Here is a 24,778-nt window from a genome sequence, read left to right on the forward strand (position 1 = left end):
AAATGGAGAGTTCTCCCAAGTATTCTAGTTGCTCCTACAGGGTAAATTTTCTCTTGTCCGTCTTTTATGTCCATGGCATTGTTTCAGTAACTCCAGAGACCATTTATAATAAAGAATCAAAGACAGTATTTTAGTGTTGAAATTATAATTGGAGAATTAAATGCGAATTACTGTCTGTCTTGATGAAAACAATAGAAATTGGCCATGACATATGTGGTCTCCTCTGTACTCCAAAAATACATGCAGAAACTCAACTGTTGAACCAACTCGGTGGCCAGGGAGCTCGGAGTCTCCCCTGCTCTCCCCTCTGCCAGCAGCTAAGTTGTTGTTTCCTGTGTAACCACTTTAGTGAGGAGGAGAACCTTCGTGACTTAGCCAGTGAGCATATTTCTCTGTTTGGACAGCCATCTGATAAATGTATGGCAGAAGTCTCTGATGAACCAGCTTAAATGATGTATAGATCAGTGCAGGTCTATTTTGTCTACATGACCTTCAAGCTTCCCCCCCAGATTTGGAACTGATCATGTATTGCTTTGTGGAAAACGAACTGTCTGCATCACTCAAGTGCTGTGACTTGGCATTATCAAAGGAAGATGTTAAGGAGGGTTTTCTTGTGGACTGTAAGTTATTCTTCGGTATTTTTCATCATCACGATTATCATCATCTACATTCCTTAAGTTTGGCTTTCTTTTTTTTTTTTTTACTGTTACCACATTAAGAGTCCTGTTTGTTTTGTTAAAGACAGTACAAATGACTCTGACTTTGAGCGAGGCCACAGATGGATTAAATTTCTTATTCTTTGCTAAGCAAAATGCACCTGCTCCAGAATCTTAAGTAGCTTTTTAATTGCTTCCTGGTGCACAGCATAGCAATAGTCATATGTAATGTGGTAGATGGACTGCATTTTGGACGTCCCAGAAGTGACTTTCCCCCTCTGCAACAATGCCAGAAGCTGAGATTAGGAGATGTCTTCTGGTTGAGGGCCCAGTTGTCATGGTGAATTAATCCTTTCCTTCGGGCTGAGCTGATTAAAAGGGGCCCAAGATGTGGACACATAGGCTCCTAGTTTCAGTAACTGAATTTCCTCTTTCCTGGGCAGAAGGACCAACTTCACTGCTCCCTAAATGTTCCTGCAAGGCTGTGATCTCTCTAATCTGTGGGCCATCCTCATCTGTTTCTCAAGCACCAAACGCTGCATCTGGCCTATGGATTGAGGAGGCTCAGCTCTGACAGCTGAGTAAGTGATCATGTCTTGGGCAGTGTTCACTGGATGTAAGGAGTGGGGAAATGTCTCAGAGATTCTCTTAGTGGGTCTATTTCCAAAAGAGCTTACTTGAAGATGGGTGGAAAAAACAGGCCCCAGTTAGTTCAGCCAGAAAACATGGCCTCTCTCAAGAGAAGGTGCAAATACCCCAAGGATAAAGTCTGTTTGTGAGATTGCTGTCGCCGTCAGAAAGCTTGACGAGTGGCTAAAGAGCACCTGCGAGCTGATTGGCCTCCAGTGTTTTGGCAGTTGTGAAAAACAGATCTGCAGGCCACTGTGGCGAGGACACGCAGTCACACAACCCTGAAGCTCAGGGATGAGATCATTTGTTCACTTGGGCATTTGTGCCCTTGCAGTCTACAAACATTTGTTGAGAATAAGCTCTGTGCCAGGGACCGAATGAAGCATGGCCCCTGTCTTGGGATCTCTTGGTCTAGTGGCGTGAAGCAGATATGAATTTTTTAAACGACAACAATGCATTCAACTATGTATGTCCCTCTAGGGTTGTGGAAAGAAATGTGTGACTGCCTCTGGGAAACTGAAGGTTCATAAATGCAGCAGAATTGAGTGGGTCTTGAATGGTGAGTGGAAGGTGGTCAGGTTAAGAAGGAAAAGAACATGCAAGGCTGAGGGGACTGCCAGGCTGTGGGCTCCGAAGTGTGACCCCTGCTACAATCTGATGACTGCATGCTCCAGGGTGGGCACACAGTATTCAGGGTGTCAGGACACAAGGGCAGAGAATAAAGTAGGTAAGGGCCAGGCCACTGAGGGTACTGTGGTCCAGGCTGGAAGGTGCGACTCTATCCAGGAGACAGTGCAGAGCTGAGTGGCACAGTCAGATTGAGGACGTGCAGAGAATAAGTCCCAGAGACGTCACTCTGGTGGACTCGGCCCTGGGGTCTGGGCGCCCCGCCCTCTCCTGTTACTCACTGTGCCCCAGGCACACTAGGTGGGGGGTCTTCCTGCCCTAACTCAAACGTGCCAAGTTCCCCACCTGCTTCTGGCTTCTGTGTACCCTCCTTCCTGCGTGGAATCTTCTTCCCTGACGTTTGCAGAGCTGGTCCATTTACCCAGTAGGTCTCAGTTTAAATGCCCCTGCTGGAGAGGCCTTCCCTGATCATACTATCCACCACCATTACCAGCGGCTTCTTTCATTTTCTTCTCGCATTCCCTGTAACACTAACCAAAATCAATACTTGTTTTAGTTTACCTGATTTTTTCTGCCTTCTCCAGAGTAAATAAGCCCTCTGAGGTTATGTTATCTCATTTTCATCTGTCTTTCCTAAGCACCTATCCCAGTGCCTAACATATAATTGGTATTTGATCAGCATTTGGCTTCGTGAATTAAATGGGTGAATATGATGGACTAGGGCAACTTTGGGCCTTCAACCCCTGGGCCCACGTGGGCACACCCCCTGTTTCCATGTGGTTCACGAGCAAAGAATGGTTTTCCCATTTTTATATGGTATGCAAATCATAAGAAGAATATTTTGTAACATGCCATTATATGAAATTCAGATTTCAGAATCCATAAATAAAGTTTTAGTGACCCATGGGCATGTCCATGATAACAGATGCCTGTGGCTGCTTTCATGATAAAGTGGTAGAGTTGATTAATTGTGATAGAGGTTTAATGGCCTGTAAAGCTGGAAGTATTTATTATCTGGCCCTTTGCAGAAAAGATCTGCCAACCTCTAGTCTGGGAGTCAAGGGTCAGGGAGAAGAATTAAGAAGCTGTTGCAGTGATTCCAAAGGGAGAGGCAGAGGGGGCAGGCTGAACTGATGTGGAGAACCTTGAGGTTGGAGAGGGTGGGGACCGGATTCCAGCCTATTAAGCAACCAGATTTCCTGACCTCTGCCAAGCTTCCCTGCCTCACTCCCAACGAATTAGGCTTCTCTGAATAAACATCTCTTTGCCTTTACCAGCAAATCAAAGCCTCTCTCAAACTTTTCCTAATTGCCCTGCCTCCTCCCAAGTGCCCTCGAAAGTCTCACATGTGAAATGGGGATGATGGAATGGACGCGATGGGTGTGAATGCACTTACTAAAGTCAGGCACACGGGCGGTTGCCGGATCTCTCCTTAGTGAAGTGCTGGGGCAGTTACCTGGCTAGACATGTCTCCTGTCACTGAGGAGGTCAAGTGGAATGATTACTTTTGCTTCCCATTTTGGTCTGTGTCTAGGAGACTCGGCCCTGAACAGTGGAGTTCCAGATGTGTGTATTAAAAATGGTTGCTTGGTAGAAATCTCAAGTCTTTGCCATCATCTATAGTTTAAGTTTTTGTTTGAAAGAGGACCTTATATTTGGGGTTCCACAGAGAAACCGGCATCAGACTTGGCCTTCGGGCTTTACTGAGGCTTTTGAACACAAATCACCTGTTAAAGAAATATTTTGTCCTCATTAAAATGATTTCAATTAATTTCTTAAATGTACTAGGCTCTGTATCTTATTACACATGTTAGAAACTAGCCAAGACTCTCATATTCATTGGTTTATAGAACTATTGACATTTTTTAAGACTTAAAAAAAAATGCTTTGCTGCAAACCACCTGATTGCGGTTCGATTCTCAGTCAGGACACATGCCTGGGTTGCAGGCCAGTTCCCAGCAGGGGACTCACGAGAGGCAACCATACATTGATATTTCTCTCTACCCCTTCCGTTCCCCTCTAAAGATAAATAAATAAAATCTTTTAAAAAATTCTTATAAAAATGCTTTGGATTGATTGATAGCTCTTAACGTTTCCTCTGCGCCCACCCTCAGTACATCCAGAACACAGTGTAACTTGGGTTTAAATGAAACAACTTGCAAAATGCAAAAGTAAACCAGTTGTCTTTCTAAATACATTTCAAAAATAAAGCAGTTGTCTTTCCATTAATTTCCCAAGTACTTCGGTATTACTCCGACACATGTAAGGCACGATTCAGCACTTGTGCTGGGCATTTCCTTTCGGAGTTGACTGTTCAATGGGAGGAGAAAGACCCTGATCACAAAGTACTCTGTTGGTTGTATGTTCTGGGGTCGCAAAATGCTATGAGGGCCCAGACTGCATTCCACTGAGTAGGTTAGTACGTGTGTCTCGTGTGCTGTCAGGAGCTGGGACATAGCAATGAGCAATATATACGAGGCCCCTGCCCTATGAAATAATCAAATAGGGTGACTTCAAATAGTGGTGGCCATGAAGAACACACAGGCGAAAAGGATCCAGAGTGACTGGGGCATGGAAGGAGCGCTACTGCGGATAGATAGTTGGAGATGTCTTCTGAAACAGTGAAATTTTTGTTGAGGTCACAGTGATGAGGAAAATTTGGCTAGGCACAGATGCGGGCCGGAATATGCCATTGAAGGGCATGGCTGGTCCAGAGGCCCTGAGGTAGGAGCCAGCACGGCCAGTGTAGTCGAAGTGCAGTGACTCATACAAAGAACGCCCCATCCGTGAGGTGGAGAGGCAGGCAGGGGCCAGCATGGAGACCCTTGGACGCTGTTGGATGGCCTTTGCATTATTCTTATAATTACAGTGAGTAGCCACAGGAGGTTTTCTATAAAATAAGATTACTAAGTAATAATTCAAGATCCAAAATGGATAAAAGCGGAGCAGCTGGAATTGAAGCTGGAATGAGAAGTTGATCTAATGAAAATCCCTAATCTCGCCACCATCTCCCATCTAATGGGGGGTACTTACACCTTAGGCATTTCTAGCAGGCTAGTCGGTCTAGTCTAAAGACAACAGAGCCAGGAACTTCTCCTTTCCACCTGTCCCATTCGCAGGCATAGGAAGTCCTTCCCTGTGTCTCCTTATAGCAGCTACCCACGGGTTTTAAATTTAACCTTGGGGATGACATAGCACTGTTCCTGTTTCTGGATATCAGCACTGAAATCAGTTCAAGGATAGTTGCAGGCCTCTGCCTGCCCCTCGGGCCTTCATTCCCTTTCAGGACATGCCTGCAGTGGTGTTAGCCCTGTATCAGGCATGCTGACACTGTCAGGACGTGGCACTGGTTATATCGTCTGATTATCTGCGGTCTCCTCGCCGTGAGAGTGCTCTGCATTCGCTGTAGTTTCTCCAGCAAGGTCACCTGCCCACAGCTCTAAAAAATGAGAGTGGTCAAGACCCAATCATATTTGCTCAGTCTCTCTCTCTCTCTCTTTCAGAGAAGAGTAGGAGAAGCTTTTAAATTTAACTGCCTGTTGCCTGTGGGGTAAATACGGGCTCCGCAGGCAGGGCTGCAGTGTCCCCACACCGGAACCCCTCTCCAGTCTGACTCCCCGTGGCGTCTCCCCAAAATTCGCAGCTGTGTGAGTCCTTGTTCTGTCTTCCGTGCACAGATGCATTTCTCCTCCTCTGCCGGTACAACTCATAAAGGGCCAATTCACACCCTACCTTTTTCTTTTTTCTTCCTACTCCATCTGTTTTTAAAAATTGAAAATCTACAAAAGTTATACACAAATATGCTCTCCCAAAAGAATGTTTTCTTTTTTTGCCTTTTCCCAGTCCCCTTTCTTTTTTTCAGTTAGGAATTTGCTGTGTATCTTTCCAGGCCTTTTCCTATGCATTTACATATAAAGATTAGGTTTTTCTTTTTTCACTTGACAGGATAGTATCCTTGCAAATCAATACAATACCTTTTTTTAACTTTAAAAGATATGCAATCATTAAAAATGTGTTTTATGGTAATAACTAAAATTTAAAAGGGTATACAGTGAATAGTTCTCCAACTTCCTATTTTTATTTTGGATGTTATTGCTAGTTAACACTTTCTTACATATACTCATACATGCTTTAAAACATGTAATCCTGTAGTACGTGGTACATATATCATGTAGCATCTTGAACATTTTTCATATCTAGATACACAAATGCCTGTTCTTTTGAATGAGTGCAAAGTATTCTATTGTGTGAATACACTGATTTATTTAACCATCTCCCTATTAGTGAACTCATTTTATCTGTCATGTTCGGAAATCTCTGACCATTCTAGCTCATGTTAAGTCACTCTTCCTTTGCTATAAATTTTAATTATTCAACACGATCAACATTAACCGAGTGCTTCCTGTCTTCCTGGCACCGTGCAGGTCCCCAAGATGCTTAATATGTAGCTCCCTTCCCTCTGTTTGACTTATCACAGTCTAACAGGAAGACCCACTCCTAAAAAACTTAGAAAGTGGCGTAAGCTGGAGTGGATAGATATGCCATTGCTGCTTGGCACATATATTATTAATTCTGCTTGGGAAGGCAAAGAAGGGGAAATTAGAAGTGAACTACAGAGGATGAGTTAGGGATCTGGGGGCAAGAAAGAGAGGCCATTCATACAAGGGGAATAACAACAACATGAGTTGGCAGGACAGAGCAGTTGGCTGCACAGAGAACGGCCGGTAGCCCAGTGGGATGCGGCGTCTGCTGGGGGGTGGACTGACTGGGTTGTGCCGTTGGCTCAGCAGCTGGTCGTAGGACACACTGAACGAGCAAGTAGAAAGACACGTGTGCTGTGCCCAGCTGGACTCCGAACCCCCTGGGGTCACTCTCTCTATGCTCTGCAAGGCACTGCCGGGGCCTCCAGAGCAGGGGGCTCTTTCTTGGATTGGTGTAATTTTTCAAAAAATCATTTCTTCACTTTGCACTGTTAACGATGTCATGTCCTCTTTTTGCAGAGTGTAGTCACTCAAGAAATAGGACAGAATTCAGCCATGGCCCCAAGGAAGAGAGGTGGACGGGGGATTTCATTCATCTTTTGCTGTTTCCGAAATAACGATCACCCGGAAATCACGTATCGGCTGCGAAATGATAGCAACTTTGCCCTTCAGACCATGGAGCCTGCATTACCCATGCCCCCTGTGGAAGAGCTGGACGTCATGTTCAGTGAACTGGTGGTAAGTCCCAGATTCCCATCCTCGCGGTGGGTGGGGGCCGGGAGGGAGAGGAGAGAGTGTGCGTGCCCTGCTTCGGTGCGGTGACCCCCAGCTGCCCCTAATGTCTGAGCTGCACTGTCGGCACTGAGCCTGTGGACCAAGCAGGAAGGAGGAAGGCAGCGTGACTACACCAGAGGGCCTTGCCGGTGCTTTGAGTGGAGCGATTTAGACCTTCAGGTCTTCAAACACGCGGCAGCACTGCCTCCCAAGTTGCCCTTTCCAGTCCCTCTCCATCCCAGCCGGAGTCTGTGCTTGTGTGCGTGGACAATTCCCTCAGCTGCCTCCTACCTCCTGGGGGTCCACCCTCCACTTCCAGTGTACAGTACTAACGTCTTTCTAAAAATTAGTCATACTACTCCTCCTGTCCTTGACCCTTTGATGAAAGACATTATTGCTGAAGTACAGTATAATTATTTAGCCTAATGATAGGATTGTAATAATAACTGTTGTGGGAAACTTTTCATAGATGCTATCATATTTTAGAGTCCACTATCCTGAAAGGAGAGATGCCTCTGGTGTAAGTCCCATTCACCAAGAAGAGGTCTGAGGGCTTTCTTCACCTTAGCTTCTCAGGTACCGCCGAAGCAGTGTTTCTTTCCATTCCATGTTCCCAGAGGATATTAAGGCACTGGCATGGAGATTAGGAAGACCATGGTTCAAATTACTGCTCTGAGTTTATCATCTGTATAAGTATGGAAAAAGCATATGACTTTTCTGAGCCTGTCTTCTGTAAAGTGGGAAAAAAATAATACTTCCTTCTAATTTGATGTAATATGTAAATGAGAATAACAAATAGTGTAATGGCCCGATGCCTGGTTACCGGTTACAAGAGTACTCTGTGCGCCTTGGTCACCCCTGGCATTGTGTAATGGGGTTACTTCTACTCAGACAGTGTGTGTGGTTCAACAGATACTAGGGAGTGCTATTGTTTTGCATGACTGCCTCTAAGCAAGGTAGGCTGTGTCACTGCCCTCCAGGGGTATTATCTGAACTGATACGTGCCGCTTCAGTGCTCCTAGACAGAATTCACCTCCAAGCTTTTCCTACAAGATAAGCCAGGATAAGGGAGTACTAGGAAGCTGTTGTCCGAGTTCTGGTCTCCTGAGTAGGTTAACTCGTTGGCAGAAAGAAGAGATGACTCTTGGCAGCATGTTTCTGCTTTATGGTACTGAATATTCTAGTGTTCCAGGCATCTCTGCCCTCTGCCATCTTCACCGCTGCAGAACTCTGTTCTTGGTGTTAGCGAGGAGGTTCAAGCCAGAAAACTAGAATCTGCTCCCAAGGGGCTGACAGTTTCAGTAGCGAAGGGGACCCAGAAAGGGATAATGCCACCAAACAAACAGGCACACCCCACTTACGCATCAATGTGTGGAAATGGCATGGCAAACACAGGGATGAGGAGGGTGGTGGAGGGGAAGCTTCCTGGAGGAAGTGAGGTGGGAGGCGCGACAGTTGAAGGTGAGAAGGGAAATGGAGGGGACCGGTGTTAATGACCATCTTGGTCACGGTAAGCCAGTTGTTCCTGTGATGGCAAAACCTCAGTGGTTACAACTGCAGAAGTAACCAGTGTGGGTCAGCTGTGGTTCTGCTCCTCCCGGTCTGCTCTCCAGGGCCCAGCCCTGGTGGAAGGGGAAAGCGAGACATGGTCAACTGCTAGCAGGCAATGAGCTTATGCTTGGAAATGGCATGTCACTTCTGCCCACATTTCTTTGGCCACCATAGCGGGTGGCCACTCCTGAGTTCAGAGGACAGGGACGCATCATCCTTCGGTAAAGATTGGTGCCATAAGTCACACAGCCAAGCCTGAGGTCATTGGTGCGGGTGGAGGACCCATAATTTTCTCCTAGGGAGGGGCAGTGAGTCATCTGCCATGGTGGCTACCAAGATGGGCAGCAGTGATGTATTGACAGGCTTGGTTTTATTTCCCACTTAAAGGATGTTACAACCAAAAGTCAACCTAAGGAGACGGATGTTGCTGATAGATGGAGACCTCTGTGGTGGTCGTGGAGGTGGTGGGCAGAGATAGTGCCCCCAAAGCATCCGCGTCCCTAGTCCTTTCCATCATATTCTGTCATCCTCTGAAATGAGTCCCGAGCCACAGGCTGTGCGGTGGCAGCGCCGTGTCCGTCTTGAAGACGGCTCGCTGTTCTGTGTGCATCAGGGAGAAAATTTCACCTTCTGCCTTGTCGATGTCTTTATTCTGTGTGAAAATTGCCCACAGCTGTGAGTTGTTAAGAAAGCCAATGCCAAACCAGAACTTGAAGCTGAAACCATTGGAAAACAAATTATCTTGAGGTTTGTATCTGTCCTGGTGAGTGAGGGATGAATTTTTGTCTACTTCTGATTTTAGGGACTTAGACCACAAAGCTCTGCAACTGCCCAGGGTGTCCCGGGACGAGGGAGGTGGACTCAAAGCCACTGGAAACCTCTGCCCTGGCTCCTCCTGAGTAGTCGCCGGAGCAGTTCCGCCTCTGCCAGTTCGCAGGAGAGGGAGGCCACGGGGACGGCAGCGAGAGCGCATGGCCTTGGGAATCGGGCCAGTCTGCAACCCAGAGTGGCATCATTTAAGATGGTTTCTGTCGGACTCCGAGTTTGTTTTCTTGTCTATGAAATGGGGATATTACCCTCTCTCCTGTAGGGTTGGTATGAAGGTTAAAGCAGATAACTTCTTTTAAAGGGCTGGCACCTAGTAGGTGCTGGGATGCGGTACCACATCCTAGGGCAGGGAGGTAATGCAGGTATTTTCTAGCAAATAAGTATCCCACACTTTCCTTTTCCTGAAAGCTAATCTGCCTGCCATGAGCAAGCCAATGTGGGTCCCAGCTTGTATCTGTTGGAAAGCATCTCATCAGAGCTGGTTGTTGTAAGGCAGTTCCCTCGGCCTTGTCTCATGAGTCACTCACTTGATGTTTTAAGAAGTGATACCAAATAGGCTGCTTTCAGAAGAGCTTACTGCAACCTTATCATCTCATAAATTAAGCAAGCCCGAATGGGAGGTCAGCCGTGTGAATCTTTAAAGAAGGTGGGCAGCGAGGAGCGCCTCGTGCCCTAGCAGGCTCCCTGTCACAGCAGAAGAAACTGAGTCCTTCCAGTTTCAGGAACTCTAGTGGTTTCTGGAGGTCCATTCCCACACCCGCCTATTTTTTTAAAGATAACAACTTCATTGAGATAAAAATTCATGTGCCATATAATTCATCTATTTTCAGTGTGCTATTCACTGGCTTTTATTATATTCACAGAACTTTGCAACCATCAGTACAATAAATTTTAGAACATTTTTGTCACCCCCCCCCAAAGCAACTCCCTTACCCATTTGCCATCACTCCCCACTTCTCCCCAACCCAGCCAACGCCTGGCAACCTCTTATCTGCTCCCTGTTTCTGTGAATTTGCCCATTCTGAGCATTTCATAGAAATGAAATCATAGGATGTGTGGTCATATGTAGTCATATGTAGTCCTTTGTGACTGGCTTCTTTCACCTTAGCTTAAATGCTCTCAGGGTGCATTCATGTTATTGCATGTACCAGCACTTCATTTCTTTTTATTGTCCAATAGTATTTCCGTGTATGGACGTACCACATTGTGTCTGTCTATTTGTCATTGATGGACATTTGGGGTCCTGTCAGTCATTACTATGAATAACGCTGCTATAAACAGTTTTTGTGTGGAAATATATTTTCAGTTCTCATGGATGTATACCAGCACCTAAGAGTAGAATTTCTGCTTCATATCGCAACACTGTGTTTAACTTTGGAGGAACCGCCAGATGGTTTCCCGAAGTGGCGGCATCATTTTACATTCCCGCCAACAGCATACGAGTGTTTCAATTTCTTCACATATTTGCCAGCTCTTGAGAGTTTGTGTGATCTCTGCTAACCCTATATCTTATGCCTTTAAGTGTCCATCTTTTTTTCCCTTATTACCTTCCCCACAAATCAGGAACATAACCAGTCTGAGACCTAGCACTGTTGCTGTAAAGTGGGAGTCAGCCGAAGTCTTGTCTTTGCTGCAGCCTTTTATTATTATTATTATTATTGATGTGTGTGATTTACTTATTTATTTTTAAATCTTTTTTATTTTCAATTACAGCTGACATACAATATTCTATTAGTTTCACGTGCACACCCTAGTGATTAGCCAGTACGTAACTTAGTAAGTGATCACCCTGATAAATCTCACACCCGTCTGACACCATGTATAGTTATTAGGCTATTGCTGAGTGTATTCCCTGTGCTGTACTTTATTTACATCCCCATGACTATTCTGTAACTACCAATCTGTACTTCTTAATCCCTCCACCTTTTTCTCCCATCCCCCCGACCCCCCTCCTGTCTGGCAATTCTCAAAATAGTTCTATATATCTGATTCTGTTTCCGTTCTGCTTGTTCATTTATTTGTCTTTTAGATTCAATTGTTGATAGATATGTATTTATTGCCATTTTATTGTTCATATTTTTGATCTCCCTAAATTGTCTGCAGGCTTTTAAAGATCTTAGGTTGTTCCCACCAACCTATTTCAAGAGTCCTAGGCATGACAACTCTATACACGGTATTTGCTCAAGTAACTTCTCCATCTCAGTGTTAGTAGTAGGAGATTTCTTTGGGGCTGAACAGCAGAATGTGTCATTATTTGACAGACGAATTCTTTTAACCTATATGTGTGTGTGTGTTAAGTGCTGACTCTGTGCCAGGCCTTGAAGTAACTAGAAAGCAAAACAGACACACACAGCCCTTAATTGCTTTGAGGGGCTGAAGGTTTAGGAGGGAAGTGGGTAACTAAACACACGGTCTTACCCAATGTGACCAACTGCTATGAGATGGGCTGTGCTCAAGCAATACGTTTTGTGGGCAAATAACCTTTATTCCCATTTTTTTTTTACAAGGAGGAAGTTCCACTCACAGGTTGTGTTACTTTCACCCTTAGCGCTCATGCTGAAGATAACATTGCCAGCGTCCCTTGCATCTCCTCTTTGGAATATGCAAAGCTCAGTTTTTCTCCTGTTCTCTATTTCTCTGCAAATTAACCTGCTTTCAGAAAACACCTATTCTGTGACCCTTGGTGCTATAAATTTCAGAGGATGAGCCCCCTTTGGGGAGTTCTGCAGCTGCTCAGCTATCCTTATGATTGGTGGGTAAATGGCTAATTCAGCACTGAAATCTCAGCAAGCCCACTTGTCTGCAGATGAAAGTTGAGTTCTCCCAACTTGTCATTTCCATTTGATGATGATTCCTTAGCTTAGCTCTCAGATAACTCCAGACTTGCTGGGGAAGGAAGGCGCTGTGTACTGACCTCTACTCCTAAGCCCCACAGGTACCTAACCCAGTGTGAAGGTCCTTGAAAGGCTTCCTGGAGGAAGTGACATTGAATATAAGGCATGAAAACCAAGAAGGAATTATTGAGGCAAAGAGGAGGGAAGAGTGTTACAGACAGTGAAAAGAACATGCGTGAGTGCTGGGAGGTGGCAGAAAGGGTGGGACGCTTGAGGAACTGAAAGTTCCTACAGATGGAGCATGAAATAGGCGGCTGTGAGCACTGGGGCTCTGGGAGACAAGCCTGGAAAGCGGGGTGGGGATGGCTGTGTTGTTCATTAAATATATGTCTCAGATATTTTCTGAACTGGAGGAAAATACCTCTGCTTTTTTATTATCTTTCAGTGAACTAAATATACCAAAGTACACCAAAATGTTTGGCCACCTGGTTATATTTACAAAACGTAACTATTGCTCTTTGTGATCTCTGTGAGGTTTCGGTAAGTTTAGCAAAAAGGTGTTATAAATCCCTGAGTAGAGTTTGAGTATGTCTTCCTTTGAGTTCACCTGTTGAGGTGAAATGCCTTCTTGTTGCAGTTCATACCTCTTGGCTACCTTAGTTTTGAAATAAAATTACTGGAAGCCTCCTTCCCCTTTTCTACTCAGTGCCTAGGCTCTTGCCTATACCAGTAGTTGATGGACTGAGGGTTTCCTACAGAATATTCTATGGAAACAGTGACATTGGAATTGATATCTGCTCTCAGGTTTCCTATCCTCTTTTGCCTTGTGAAACATGCAAAATGTTCCCCCGCTTTTCCTGGTGAGAATGTAGGTGAGAAACCATGTTTAAGACAAGCCATGTTATTATTTTTGAAGCGTACTATAGTAAATCTCGTGTCTTATAGCACACACACAGTTTGTATACCTGCAGTCAGTCTTACTGACTTATCAGAGAGGCGAGCTTTCATTTCTAGTAGTGTACATCACTGTGAATTTTTACCTAGTTGGAAATAGTAGGCAGTATGCACCGAAGTTTTCCTAAGCCTGAAATGTTACCAATTCCATTTTCTACTGTTTTGGTGGTGGTGGTTGTTAATCTGCTGTTTCTACAACCCAGTGCTCAGTTTTCCATTTGTTCGGCCAATGAGTCTAATATTTTGAGATAATGTACAGTGTTGTTTCTCCTGGGAAATGTAAAATATTTCAAAGAAACTTGCTGAGAAATTTAACATTACTGATCATGAAACTGCCATTTATACTACCAAGGGTTGTCAACAAAAGTTATAATCTTAGTGAGGAGGCTTGTAATGATGGATACCATAGGATGATGGGAAGATATGTATCTTCATAAACATAATTACTTACTGTAGGTCAGCTTAATTAAGTACTGAGGACATCCTGAACATTAGTAACCAGCATAGAATTTGAAAAATGAAGATAGAAGGAATGAGAGAATTTGGTCAATGTATCAGAATTAGACAAATTCACAGTCAAGGTAAAATGTGCCAAGTGAATTCCCTTGGGGACCTACATCAGTTATCTCTTCATTTTTCAATAGTGCCTGAAGTCACTCTGGTATGAAAGGCACTGCAGGAATCCAAATTAGTCTCATAGACTTGCTAGTGTGCAAATTTTAGCCTCGTGAATTGTAGCCTATCTTCTCAGGATGTCAGTATAATTTTTTTCATTACTAGGGCTATTTTAAGCTCATTTTAATAATAAAATTCTTCCACCTTTACCAGAATTTATGAAAAGTTTCAACATTTTTTTATCTCTTTCTTTTTAAAACTAGCCGTTTATACTGAGACCATGACTAAGAACAGAAAGTTTCGTACAGGAGCTATTATTATTCAGTTCCCTGCGTCCAAGAAAGATGAAAACATTGGGTAGCAAGAATATTTGATTTGTTTTTTCATCTGATAGAAATTTTTTCTATTTTTTTCTATCAGAAGAAAAAGGAAACTGGTTATAAGGAGTCATAATTTTAATCAGTTTCATAATTAGAATGTAAAGGATTACTCAGTAATTAAGCAGAAGAAGTCAGAGTACATAAAGACTTCAAAGATTTATCTAGAACAATCTCAAAGTATTCAGTTGTCTGGAAGCCAAAAATCAGGGTTTAACAAAGGAATCACTATTAAAATTGTCCTGTTTCCATGAGGTTAAAAATTATAAAAACTTACAGAGTTCAAAGGAGAAAATTACATTTAGGTAAAGGACATGATTAGTTGACAGAAGAAAAAAATATTGAGTAGCTCCTCCCTACACACTAGCATTTTTGGATAAATTGACTCGATGAGTACAGAGAAAAATACTTAGAACAGCGTGAAAATATGCTGCATATCACAAAGGGAAGTGGGAATGTAGATATAGGCTTAAGTGTGTTCAGTGCTAAATTCCTGTGAAGTAGATGTGAGCTGCTGCCAGTGTATAGTCAGTCTAAGGATGAGGAAAAAATGATCCCAAACCCAGAACTTTGTAAGTACAATAAATTCCTTTGGCCCTGAGAACAACTGATGGCTGTGATACAGGGTGGTACTGATATAGGTGGTTTTGCTTACTTATATCTGTTGCTCTTTTGCATAGAACATTGCATTACTTCTAAGAATCAAAGTAGGGTTAGCAGTAACCCTTCCTCCCTGTGGGCCGAGTGCATTTCCTTGTACTGCTAGGGGTCTTGTCTGCTTAGAGACAGTAAGATGATCAACATGGATCCCTACATTTCTTTCTTGTCCTCTGATTCACTAACCAAATGCAGTAAAGTTTAAGGTAAAACCACGAAACTGCCCTGCCTGGTGTAGCTCAGTGGATTGAGCACGGGCCTGCGAACCAAACGATCGTGCTTCGATTCTTAGTCAGGGCACATGCCTGGGTTGCAGGCCAGTTCCTGGCAGGGGACACATGAGAGGCAACCATACACTGATATTTCTCTCCTTCTCTTCTTCCCTTCCCCTCCAAAGATGAATAAATAAAATCTTAAAAAAAAAACAAACCAGGAAACTATTTTATTCCTTGTAGTCCTAAATTTACTTCTGATTTTGCTAAGATCATTTTATTGTCCTTTTCTACGGACCATTAAATTTAGATTTTGACTGAATGTTAGTTAGATACCATGTAATCAATCAATATGTTTATTTCTGAGTGCTTCTTAACTTAGACTACAGGGATTGAAATTGTGGGGAGTGGAGCGTGATGAGATGGAGTAAAGAAACTTTCTTTTTTTTAATGCAGATACTCCAAAATGGTCTCTGAACTTAATAATGTTATCAAAACCATGGTTGTTTTGCTGGCCTCAGTGACTTTCATTACTATGAATCTTAAAGAGACTCTGAGCATCAGGTACCTACTTAGTTTTTGGCTAAGGTTTAAATCTGATTATTTAATTTACGCCTCAGACTACCATGTGCAAATTACACAGTTAACATACTGTCTTGACTCTCCAACTCTCTGCCTGTCCCCATATAAACCGTAGAGGTTTTAAAAGACTTGGAGAATAATTTGACCTTCATAAGTAGTATGTTCAGCTAAGCTTTCAAGTATAATTTTGAAAATGTGTTTCGGTAATGGCTGGAACACTCTGGTAGTTTCTACAAATAACTGCACATGAGAGTATATATCAGTGCACATCTAAACATCATTTAAACATCTAAACATCATTTGCTCTTACAAAATATATGTCGCTTGGCCTGTGGAAGGTAAATGCCCAATATGTGGGTAGTGTATTTTAGTTCAAAACTCTCAAATATTTTTATTTGCTGCCCTTAGATTCCTCCCCTCCCACCTTCAATTCCCAGAAGTCCTCTAGAATTTAAAACTGTTTCTTCATGGGTATTATAGGAGCTCCAGGTCCCTGAAAAAGATACATTTTCCCCTCTTGTCCAATAGTAAATAAATCCACTGTAAACATCCTACAGCTGCCAGTTGTTTACTTCATCACACAATGTAATATTTAAGAGCTAAACTAAACCAAATGAATGCAAGCACACCCAGGAGATATATATGTTGTTTTCATGAGAGATGGGCATTTCTTCCATAGAGAAGGAAAAGTAAGTCATCCTTTCTCATCTTCTAAACAATCAGCTTGAGCTCATTTCCACAGGGATACTCATTACGTTAAATCCACTATGAATGTGCACCCTTGCACCTTCAGTGAGTAGAAGGCGCACAGACATTGTATCTGGTTATTTCACTCTCAGGATTCTCAGGGCCTGGAGCATCATCGCCTTTCCCAGGGTGGGTGCTCAGTAAATGCTTATGGCATGGGTGAATAACTAATTACCGAAGGATAGCACAGGCGGTGCTCAGTAAGTTGTGAGTGAATGCATGCGTGCGTGCGTGCATGAATGAATGGCTGCTGAATGTTTCAGCAGCTGGGTTTGTATTTCGATTTTTCTCAAAGTGGTAGTGACAGATTTGGGCTGGGCCTTGCACTCGTCCTGCACCCCATCACCGGATGTCATTCTCTTTGCTCATCTTCACTTGGAGGTCAGTTATAATGGGAGTAACAAAGTGGCTGGCCTGAAGGGTAGCAGATGAAAAGGATAAGTGTGTTAATGTTTAAGAAATATTTTCTGTCCTTAACAAGTCTTTGTACCAGATACTACATGAGAAAATAAATACATGCAATGTGGGAAAGACTCATTGCACTAGATGTCTTGTGACCCAATTAAAACTTAAAAATGTCACCTAAGCTGCCAAACAAGTCTCTGGAGGGAATGCTGAGCAGGTGTGGGAAGGGCTGACAAGAGTGGTGCTGGTATCACTGAGGGAGGGAGACGTGTGGCACTGGGCTTCACGGTTGCCCACCCGCACTTTTCTCGTCTGTCACCTTACAGCTGTTTTTGTGTCCCAGGAGACAGAGTCCCTCCATTCAATTAGGAAAATGCGTCTTGGGCTTTCTCTCAATTAAGCCTTGTCGACAGAAGTTATACTAGATTGCAGGTGTAAAAACCAGAAACTGGGGGGGCTGGATAGCTACGGGAAGATGATTTTAACACATATTTAGAACAGAGCTGTTTATTTGAAATTATTGGAAAACTGCTGGTGATACAGACTAATTAAAAGTTGAAGTTACTCTAATGAGTTTCTAGATGAAATAACACAAAGAAACTAAATGGGAACCCTACAATTAGCAGCAGACTTTGTCTAGCAAAATGTGGATAGTGTGCATTGCCTACCATTCAAGGCTGGAAGGGAAATAGTGTAGAACACTCAACCATGGGTAGTAAGAAACCCAGAGTTATTTCTAGTAGTCAGCCTTTGCCTGTAGGGTTCCCCAGGTCTTGTTTTTATCGACTGAAGGAAGGCGTGTCTGTCAGACACAGTGTTACTGTGTAGGTGGTAGTGAGTCATGTTGTGGCATTTTGTGAAATGACTAAGAATGTTGGCGCAAATCTTACAGGCTAAACACCTTTAAGGTTTGTCTTCTGGGTGTACACATCCCTTTTGAAATGTAAAACTCTTTTGTTTTCCATTTATGTCTTTCCTGACTGGTTGGGAGCAGCTAATAATTCACTGAGTGTACCTCTGTTTAATATGACAAAAATCTTATTTAACTTTCAGATTCCAAATGATCACTGGGAAGATAAAATACTGTTCTCGGGGTCATTGTGGTTAAATTTTAAGAGCTGCATTGGCAGTTCATGACTCTCGGATGTGACGGTCATTTGCTGTGGTGGGAATAGACGTTCATAAATTTAAAGAATTGTCACAGCCCCACAGTACATTTTCTCCATACTGCCAAAGCATCACCCTCAAGTCCACTCTCTGCCTTGCCTGGCTTTTTCCTCGTGGTGGTGTAGTTGTCACCACGCCACATGACTGAAGGTTCGACTTGTTTCTGGTAGTGCTGAGTTGTAGGATGGGAGGGGAGAGGGTTAGTGACGAAGAGGGTGGAATCCAGAGAAGGCAGGCTTCGATAATAGTGTTGGGTGTATTCGAGATGAAGCCAAGGGTTGCGGCTTGCTGGGCCTGTGGGAAAACTTTGGCATGTGGGTCGGGTGAGGATGGGTGAATTGAATTGCGCTTGTTTGCTGTGGGCAAATACTTGTTATATTTAATTGGAAGGAGAAAGGTTAGCCTTGTCTGAGTAATGATATGATTAGAAATTCTGTGAGCTCTGTACATTGAGTCAGATAGATGGTCAAGAACCATTAAAAAGTACAGCGCACACAGATCCACACACAGATCCACACACAACTCAACCAACCAAAAACACAAACACACGAAACAATGAGCTGATTGTCAGGTGACTGCAGAGGCCTCTCTTAGCTTCTCCCTCTCCTCATTTTCCTCCTGCTCCATTCCCCCAGCATTAACTACATGTTCCTCCTATCTCTCTGTGACTGTATTAGTATGTGTGTAAAGAATTAGCTTAACTCATTAGGAATAGAAATCCTGAATTTCCTGAATTAGAGATTTCTCCTGTTAGCCGGAAACTTCATTGTTGGCTCACAGAAATCTATTGATTTGGTAGACTTTCAAACAATGAATGCTTTTAATATTGCTTTGGAGGTTTTATAAATAATCCCCTACTTCCATTCAGTTCACAGAGCTTTCTCAGCTCCTTCAAGACCCTTATTGTACATTATTTCAAAATTCCTTCCCTTGCTTTATCTAGCAAATCAATCCATTTCCTTAGATTTATTTGTATGTATGAATTGTTTTCTGATTTATGTAGATTTCTCAGTAGGGCTGCCTGCCTACTTCAGAGCATAGGGCTGGTGAGATTTCTCAGCACAGAATCTTTTAGAAGTGGGCCTTAATAATATGCTTTGTTAGGGATAAACCCCAGAACTTTAGTTCCCACAGCTGGGCTTCTCTTAAAGGTCCTTTCTTTTTAATAAAATATATATATATATATATATAATTAATATCTTTCCTCTAAGGTATTATAAATAATTTTATAACAATATAATTACTGTCCTCTCCAAGAAGGAGGGTTTTGTTTGTTGGTTTTTCAGAAACTTGAACTTTCTGTGAAGAGGAATGATGCTTAGTAAAATTTCTCCTTTCAATACTCAGTAAGCCATTTTCCTTTAATCAGCTTTTAAAAATATCCAATAATGGAAGAAAACTTGTTGGCCAATAAATGAAGCTAGGCCGTTCAAGTCTAAGGTATTGTGGCAGAAAATTTGTTCCCATTATCTTGGCATTAATTGCCAGTCCCCTAAGCAAGTGGACATGTGATCAGAAGTCCTGAAACGAGGCTGCTGTAGGAGGAGGAAGAGGGCAGGGAGGGCAGGTTGGCGAAGGCCATGTCACGAAGGGTCTCAACCTACGAGCTAAGAAATTTGGGCTTTATCCTGAAAAGAGGGGGTACTGCTGAAGCCTTCTATCATCTTTTCTTCCTAACTAGATTCTAAATTCCATAAAATCAGGGTCTGTTATTCATCTTTGTGTTCTTTACAATGTCTGGCCTCCGTCCTGGAGTGGGTAGGACGGCGAGTAAGTGTTGATTGATCTCTAAGGCTGTGATAATCTCTTCGAGTTTTGCATGCCTGACTCAGCCATGTTATTAAAATGGAGTGAGTCAGAGCAGAGACAGTTTTGGAATGGCGGAGTGGAGGTCTTATTACACCCTGGGCACTGTGCCTAGGCACTCCCAGTCATTATCTAATTTAGTCTGTGTCAGTCTCCTGCTCAGAACCTGCCAGTGACCTCTGATTGCTCTTAGGATAAAGACCAGAGTTGACAGTGGCCTTCAAGGCTGCTGTTCTTTGTCTGTACTGCTTTTCTTGTTGTTGTTGTTGTTGTTGTTTAAACTGTTTAATTCCTAGCTATCTCTCAGATCTCACTTCACTTCCCAGGGACAGCCTTCACTAACCCACCTTTCCCCACAACAAGTGGGCTCTTGAAGCTTCCTGTGTGAGCATCATGTGATTGTTTGACTTCCTTTCCACCTGCTCGAGAATATGAGCTCTGTGATACCTTTTTTCCCTCTATACCTAGCACAATGCCTGACTTTTGTAGTCACTCAAAACACTTTTTTGGGCTTGGCTGGTGTGGCTCAGTGGATCGAGTGCTATTCTGTGGACCGAAAAGTTGTGGTTTGAATCCCAGTGAAGGCCCATGCCTGGGTTGCGGACCAGATCCCCAGTTGGGGGTGTGTGAGACGTAACCAATCAATATTCTTCTCACACATCAATATCTCTCTCCCTCTCTTTCTCCCCCCACCTCTAAAAATAAATAAATAAAATATTTGAAAAATACTTTTTCGTTGCATGACTGAATCTTTGTAATGCCCAGCAGACATATATTGTCACTCTAATTTTTCCGGTGAGGAAATTGAAAGTCCGAGGCTAAGTCACTTGCTCAGTGTTGCATAACCCTGAATATTCAGACCTGGAACTCGGGGATGTCTGACACCAAAACCCTCCTCTCCACTAACAGACAGCATGTGCTTTCATGTTTGCACCCGTGTCGTGATTCTCCCTACCTGTGGAATGATCAGTACAATGAACGGGCTAGTGGTTAAGAATGTGGGCTCTGTAACTAGACAGTCTGCACTCAGGTTTCTCTCCCACCTTTCTTACCCTGCGCAAGCTATTTAATCTCTCTGAATTCAGTTTCCTGGAAAATGCAGTAATATTATCCGCTTAATAGGATTGTTGTGAGGATAAACGAAATTAACTCATATAAAACACTAACATTAAGCACACAGAATGTGTGCTGTTACTATTTTCAGTATCCATTCATTACTTCTATTTTTTTACTGTGATCTAAAATTATATCCAGAGACCCAATAGCAATTTTTAATTTATTTTATGGAAATTCACTTCTTGCATGAAACCATCTGCCCCTAAATCCTTGTCCAACGGAGTTCTCTGAATTCAAAATTGGTCATTTCTGTGTCTCAGTAGAAGACACAGAAGTTTTCTGCCTCTAACAGCAAAATATGGTAATATTAATACCCTTTGCTGTGAATTTTTAGGCTTTGGTATTCACATTTCTTCCCATCTCAAGCTCACTGAGCAAAAACACAGTGCCACAGTTTAGTAAAAGATGCAGTGTTAATAACCCTGTTCACTTTCTTACAAATCACAGTCCTTTCCCCAAACTAAGCACCGTATTACTAAGCTGTTTGGATAACTGACTCCCACAACCCCCCCAGAATGTAATCGTAATTGTTCGGAAGTGATTTATGTTACCATTACTTTCCTCATTCGTCAATAGGTGAAAGCAGGTGTGACTTACAGGAAATTAAAAAGAAAGGAAGAAAAATAATTACTTAACATGTATAATAGTTACATGCCAAAATTTAAACATTTTTAGCATGTCCTCTTATAATGGAACTTTCTGTATATATCATTCTTTCCCTGGTTATTCATTGTTGACATTCTTAACTAGCTTTTTTGTGGTTCAGATGTAATAGTATGTGGGTATGTTTTAGTGACTTAACTGTTTACCTTTGTTCTTAAAGAAGATTTCTGTTTAAATGCTGAGGAATAACAACAGTACAGTTTGCCATCCCTCCCCACCTCCACCCCTTGTCAGGCATTACTCCGTGCTTAGTCGATGTTGCTAATCTTCACAATAGCTCGGCAAGAGAAATGATATGCCTATCCTAGAGAGGAGGAAGTAAAAGTTTAATGAGATTAAGAATTTACCCAGGAAACCAGTAAGTATCAGTCCCGGAGTGGCTAGGCCCTGGTGGTATGTGTGTTAATGAGACAGGACTTCAGGGGATAAGGAGAATGAGCCTGGCAAAGTCAGTCACAGTTATACATGGAAGACCTTCAAGGCAGGCTGAGGAATGTGTAATTCATTTTGTAGGTACTGGGGGATGAATGAAGTTTTTTGAACTGGGAGCTCAAAACAGCACAGGTGCTCTGTGGTCCCCGGACCAGCAGCATCGGCAACACTTGGAAACCTAATGGAAATGGAAATTCTTACACTTCCTCCCACCTGCGCAGTCCTAGTCAGCGATGTGAGGAGTCCTCTCGGTGATTCCGATGTTTGCTCAAGTTTGAGAATTCACTCCATAATGAATTCTGGCCCTGCTGTGGGCAGGAGTGGAGGAGGGGCAAGGAGGAGCATGTGGAGGCTATTGCCAGAAGCCAAGGGAGAGGTTATTAGGGCTTAAATTTGGGTAGTTTCATTGGAAATGAAACAGAAAATCATGAGGCTTTTCAAGGCAAAATAATGGGACTTGACGACTAAATGGAGGTCGGAGTATGAGATAGAAAGTCAGGAACCGCAAATGGTAGAATCGTAGACACACACCAAAGGCTTTCAGAGAGAGGACTTGTTTATACTTCTCAGGAATCTAAACATAACTGTGCATTAATTTATAGCATCTTTTTATAAATCTTATACCCAGGAATCCACCACCCTCAACTAGGTAACTTTTCCTATAAGGGTGAAAATGGGCCCAATGCTCCAGTAATGGGCCACAATCCTACCAACCATGGATTGAGTTGTTAAATCCCAAGAACTTTCCTCTAAGTACTGTGTATTCATTATCTCTCTGTTGTTACTCATTAGTTATGGATGTTTATCAATTCCCTTCCCATAGCATCCAATCTAAGCTGCACACCACTGTAAAACTGATGTTTCCAGACACTGGTCTGAGAGACCAGGAGTCTGGGCTCTGGAGTCGGGCAGCTCTGGGCTGAAAGTCCAGCCTGTCCTTTACCAGGTGTGTGGTCTTGAACAAGTTACGCACCCAGCCTTCTGCCGAAATTTCCCCCAGCTGTGTTAAACAGGGATTATTATCGCAAGGAGTAGGTAACAGTGAGTGGAACTCTTCGGGTTGTTTTAGAACTAAATGAGAAAATGCCTGCACGGTGCTTGGCACATGAAGTGCTAAATAAGCATCAGTGGAGTTGATGGTGATGAAGATGTCACTCCACTGCTCGGAACCTTCATTGGATCTCCTTGGACAACACAGTTCACTGCTTCGTCTAGTATTTAAGACTTTCTACGAACTAGTCACTCTGCTTCTCAAAGCTTTTATGTGATGAAGCTTCTCATAATCTCAGTGCTTCAGCCAGGCTGGTCTGCGTCCCCTGAATGCACCGAGTCTGTGACCATTTCCCAGCCTGTGATGCTGTTCCTCTGCTCCTCTGATCACGTCCAAGTCCTTCAGGCCCCAGCCTGATAGTCAGTGTTTGTGGAGCCATCCCTAGCAAGCGCTGATCTGTAATGTGATGAACCCATTCAAACTTGAGCTTTGATGACCTTCACTGGTCAATGGACCCTCCGCAGCAGTGCATGTAACTCAGGATAACCCTGTCTGTGCTCGGCCCACTTCCCCACACCCTTCAGTGAGTGCAGGGCCTTGCTCCTCTGCTGTGCTCAGTGCCAAGCCCCATGTGAGGGATGTGCTTTCTTAGTGGTGGGAACATACACCTTAATTTAGCCTCTTGGTCTTTTCTGAGTTCATTTAAATGTGTTGGGTTTTTTTTTTCTCTCATTGATGATGCTGATAACATCCTCTACTGGGATAACAGATAATCTATCAAATACTAATTATTATTTTTCTTCTCAGGATGAACTTGATCTCACAGACAAACACAGGGAAGCCATGTTTGCACTTCCAGCCGAGAAGAAGTGGCAGATATACTGTAGCAAGAAAAAGGTAAGATATCTGTTGTATACATGGTTAACTGGGAGATTATCAGTTTTGATTCCTTTTGCTCTCCCATTTCACTACCAGAATTCAGACAACTGTCTCTAATGTACAAATAAGACTCAACCTGTTCTGCTGTGGCCTTGGTGCTGCCTTTGGCAAAGTGCCAACTCCTTGGATGTTGTTTTTATCAACATTTCACTGGACACTACCACCCCTACCTTGTATCTGTAACCATTACTCATAATCTTATACAGCTGAGACCCAAAAGTAACATTGGCTTACACAGTGATCAAGGCCTCTCTGCCCTGCCTCGCTCTTGATGTAAAAGTTCATGGGTAGGTAGGTTAGGGCTAGTTCTGCGAAGCCACAGTCCTCTGTGACTGCCTTCTAACAACTCTCCATTTCGCCATCTCTAAGACCTTGTCCTCACGGTGGCTCTCCAGCCATTTCACATCTCAAATTAAGGATGGAGGAAAGGGAAAGAAGGCCAAACCTCCCCACCTGCACTCTAAGGGGCACGTACCGGGAGTCACACATCTGAATTCCCCGTCACATCCCACGGTAGCCAACAGCCATTCCTCATTGCAAGGAACGCAGTCTCTATTTGGGTGGTCACCCCACTTAAAAGCTGGGTGTTCTGTTACCTTCATAGAAGGGGAGGACGGGTATTGGTAACAGCAACACTAAAGCTCTTATTCCAGGGCATCTCCCTGTTGACTGTGTCTCCAGCCATCGAGTTCCGTCTGCCATCTTTTCAACCCTGTGGCAAATTCTGGGACTAA

At 43.3% G+C, this 24,778-nt stretch overlaps 1 protein-coding gene across 5 annotated transcripts in view; it reads left to right on the forward strand.

Annotated features, from left to right (window-relative positions):
- Positions 1-24,778, forward strand: part of DAAM1 (dishevelled associated activator of morphogenesis 1) — a 155,769-nt gene that overhangs the window by 54,506 nt on the left and 76,485 nt on the right. For 4 of the 5 annotated variants that reach the window (XM_037054415.1, XM_037054413.1, XM_037054414.1 and 1 more), the window contains exons 2-3: positions 6,914-7,132; positions 23,913-24,002. In XM_037054415.1, the coding sequence (XP_036910310.1) occupies positions 6,950-7,132; positions 23,913-24,002 (273 nt within the window). In that variant the 5' untranslated portion in view covers positions 6,914-6,949. Of the gene's footprint in view, positions 1-1,099; positions 1,238-6,913; positions 7,133-23,912; positions 24,003-24,778 lie in introns of all 5 variants that reach the window. The other variant, XM_037054417.1, reaches the window with a different exon arrangement.

The sequence above is a fragment of the Sturnira hondurensis genome, unplaced genomic scaffold (genome assembly GCF_014824575.4).
Source record: "Sturnira hondurensis isolate 20B ecotype Veracruz unplaced genomic scaffold, ASM1482457v3 Scaffold0008196, whole genome shotgun sequence".
In the NCBI taxonomy this organism is placed as follows: domain Eukaryota; kingdom Metazoa; phylum Chordata; class Mammalia; order Chiroptera; family Phyllostomidae; genus Sturnira; species Sturnira hondurensis.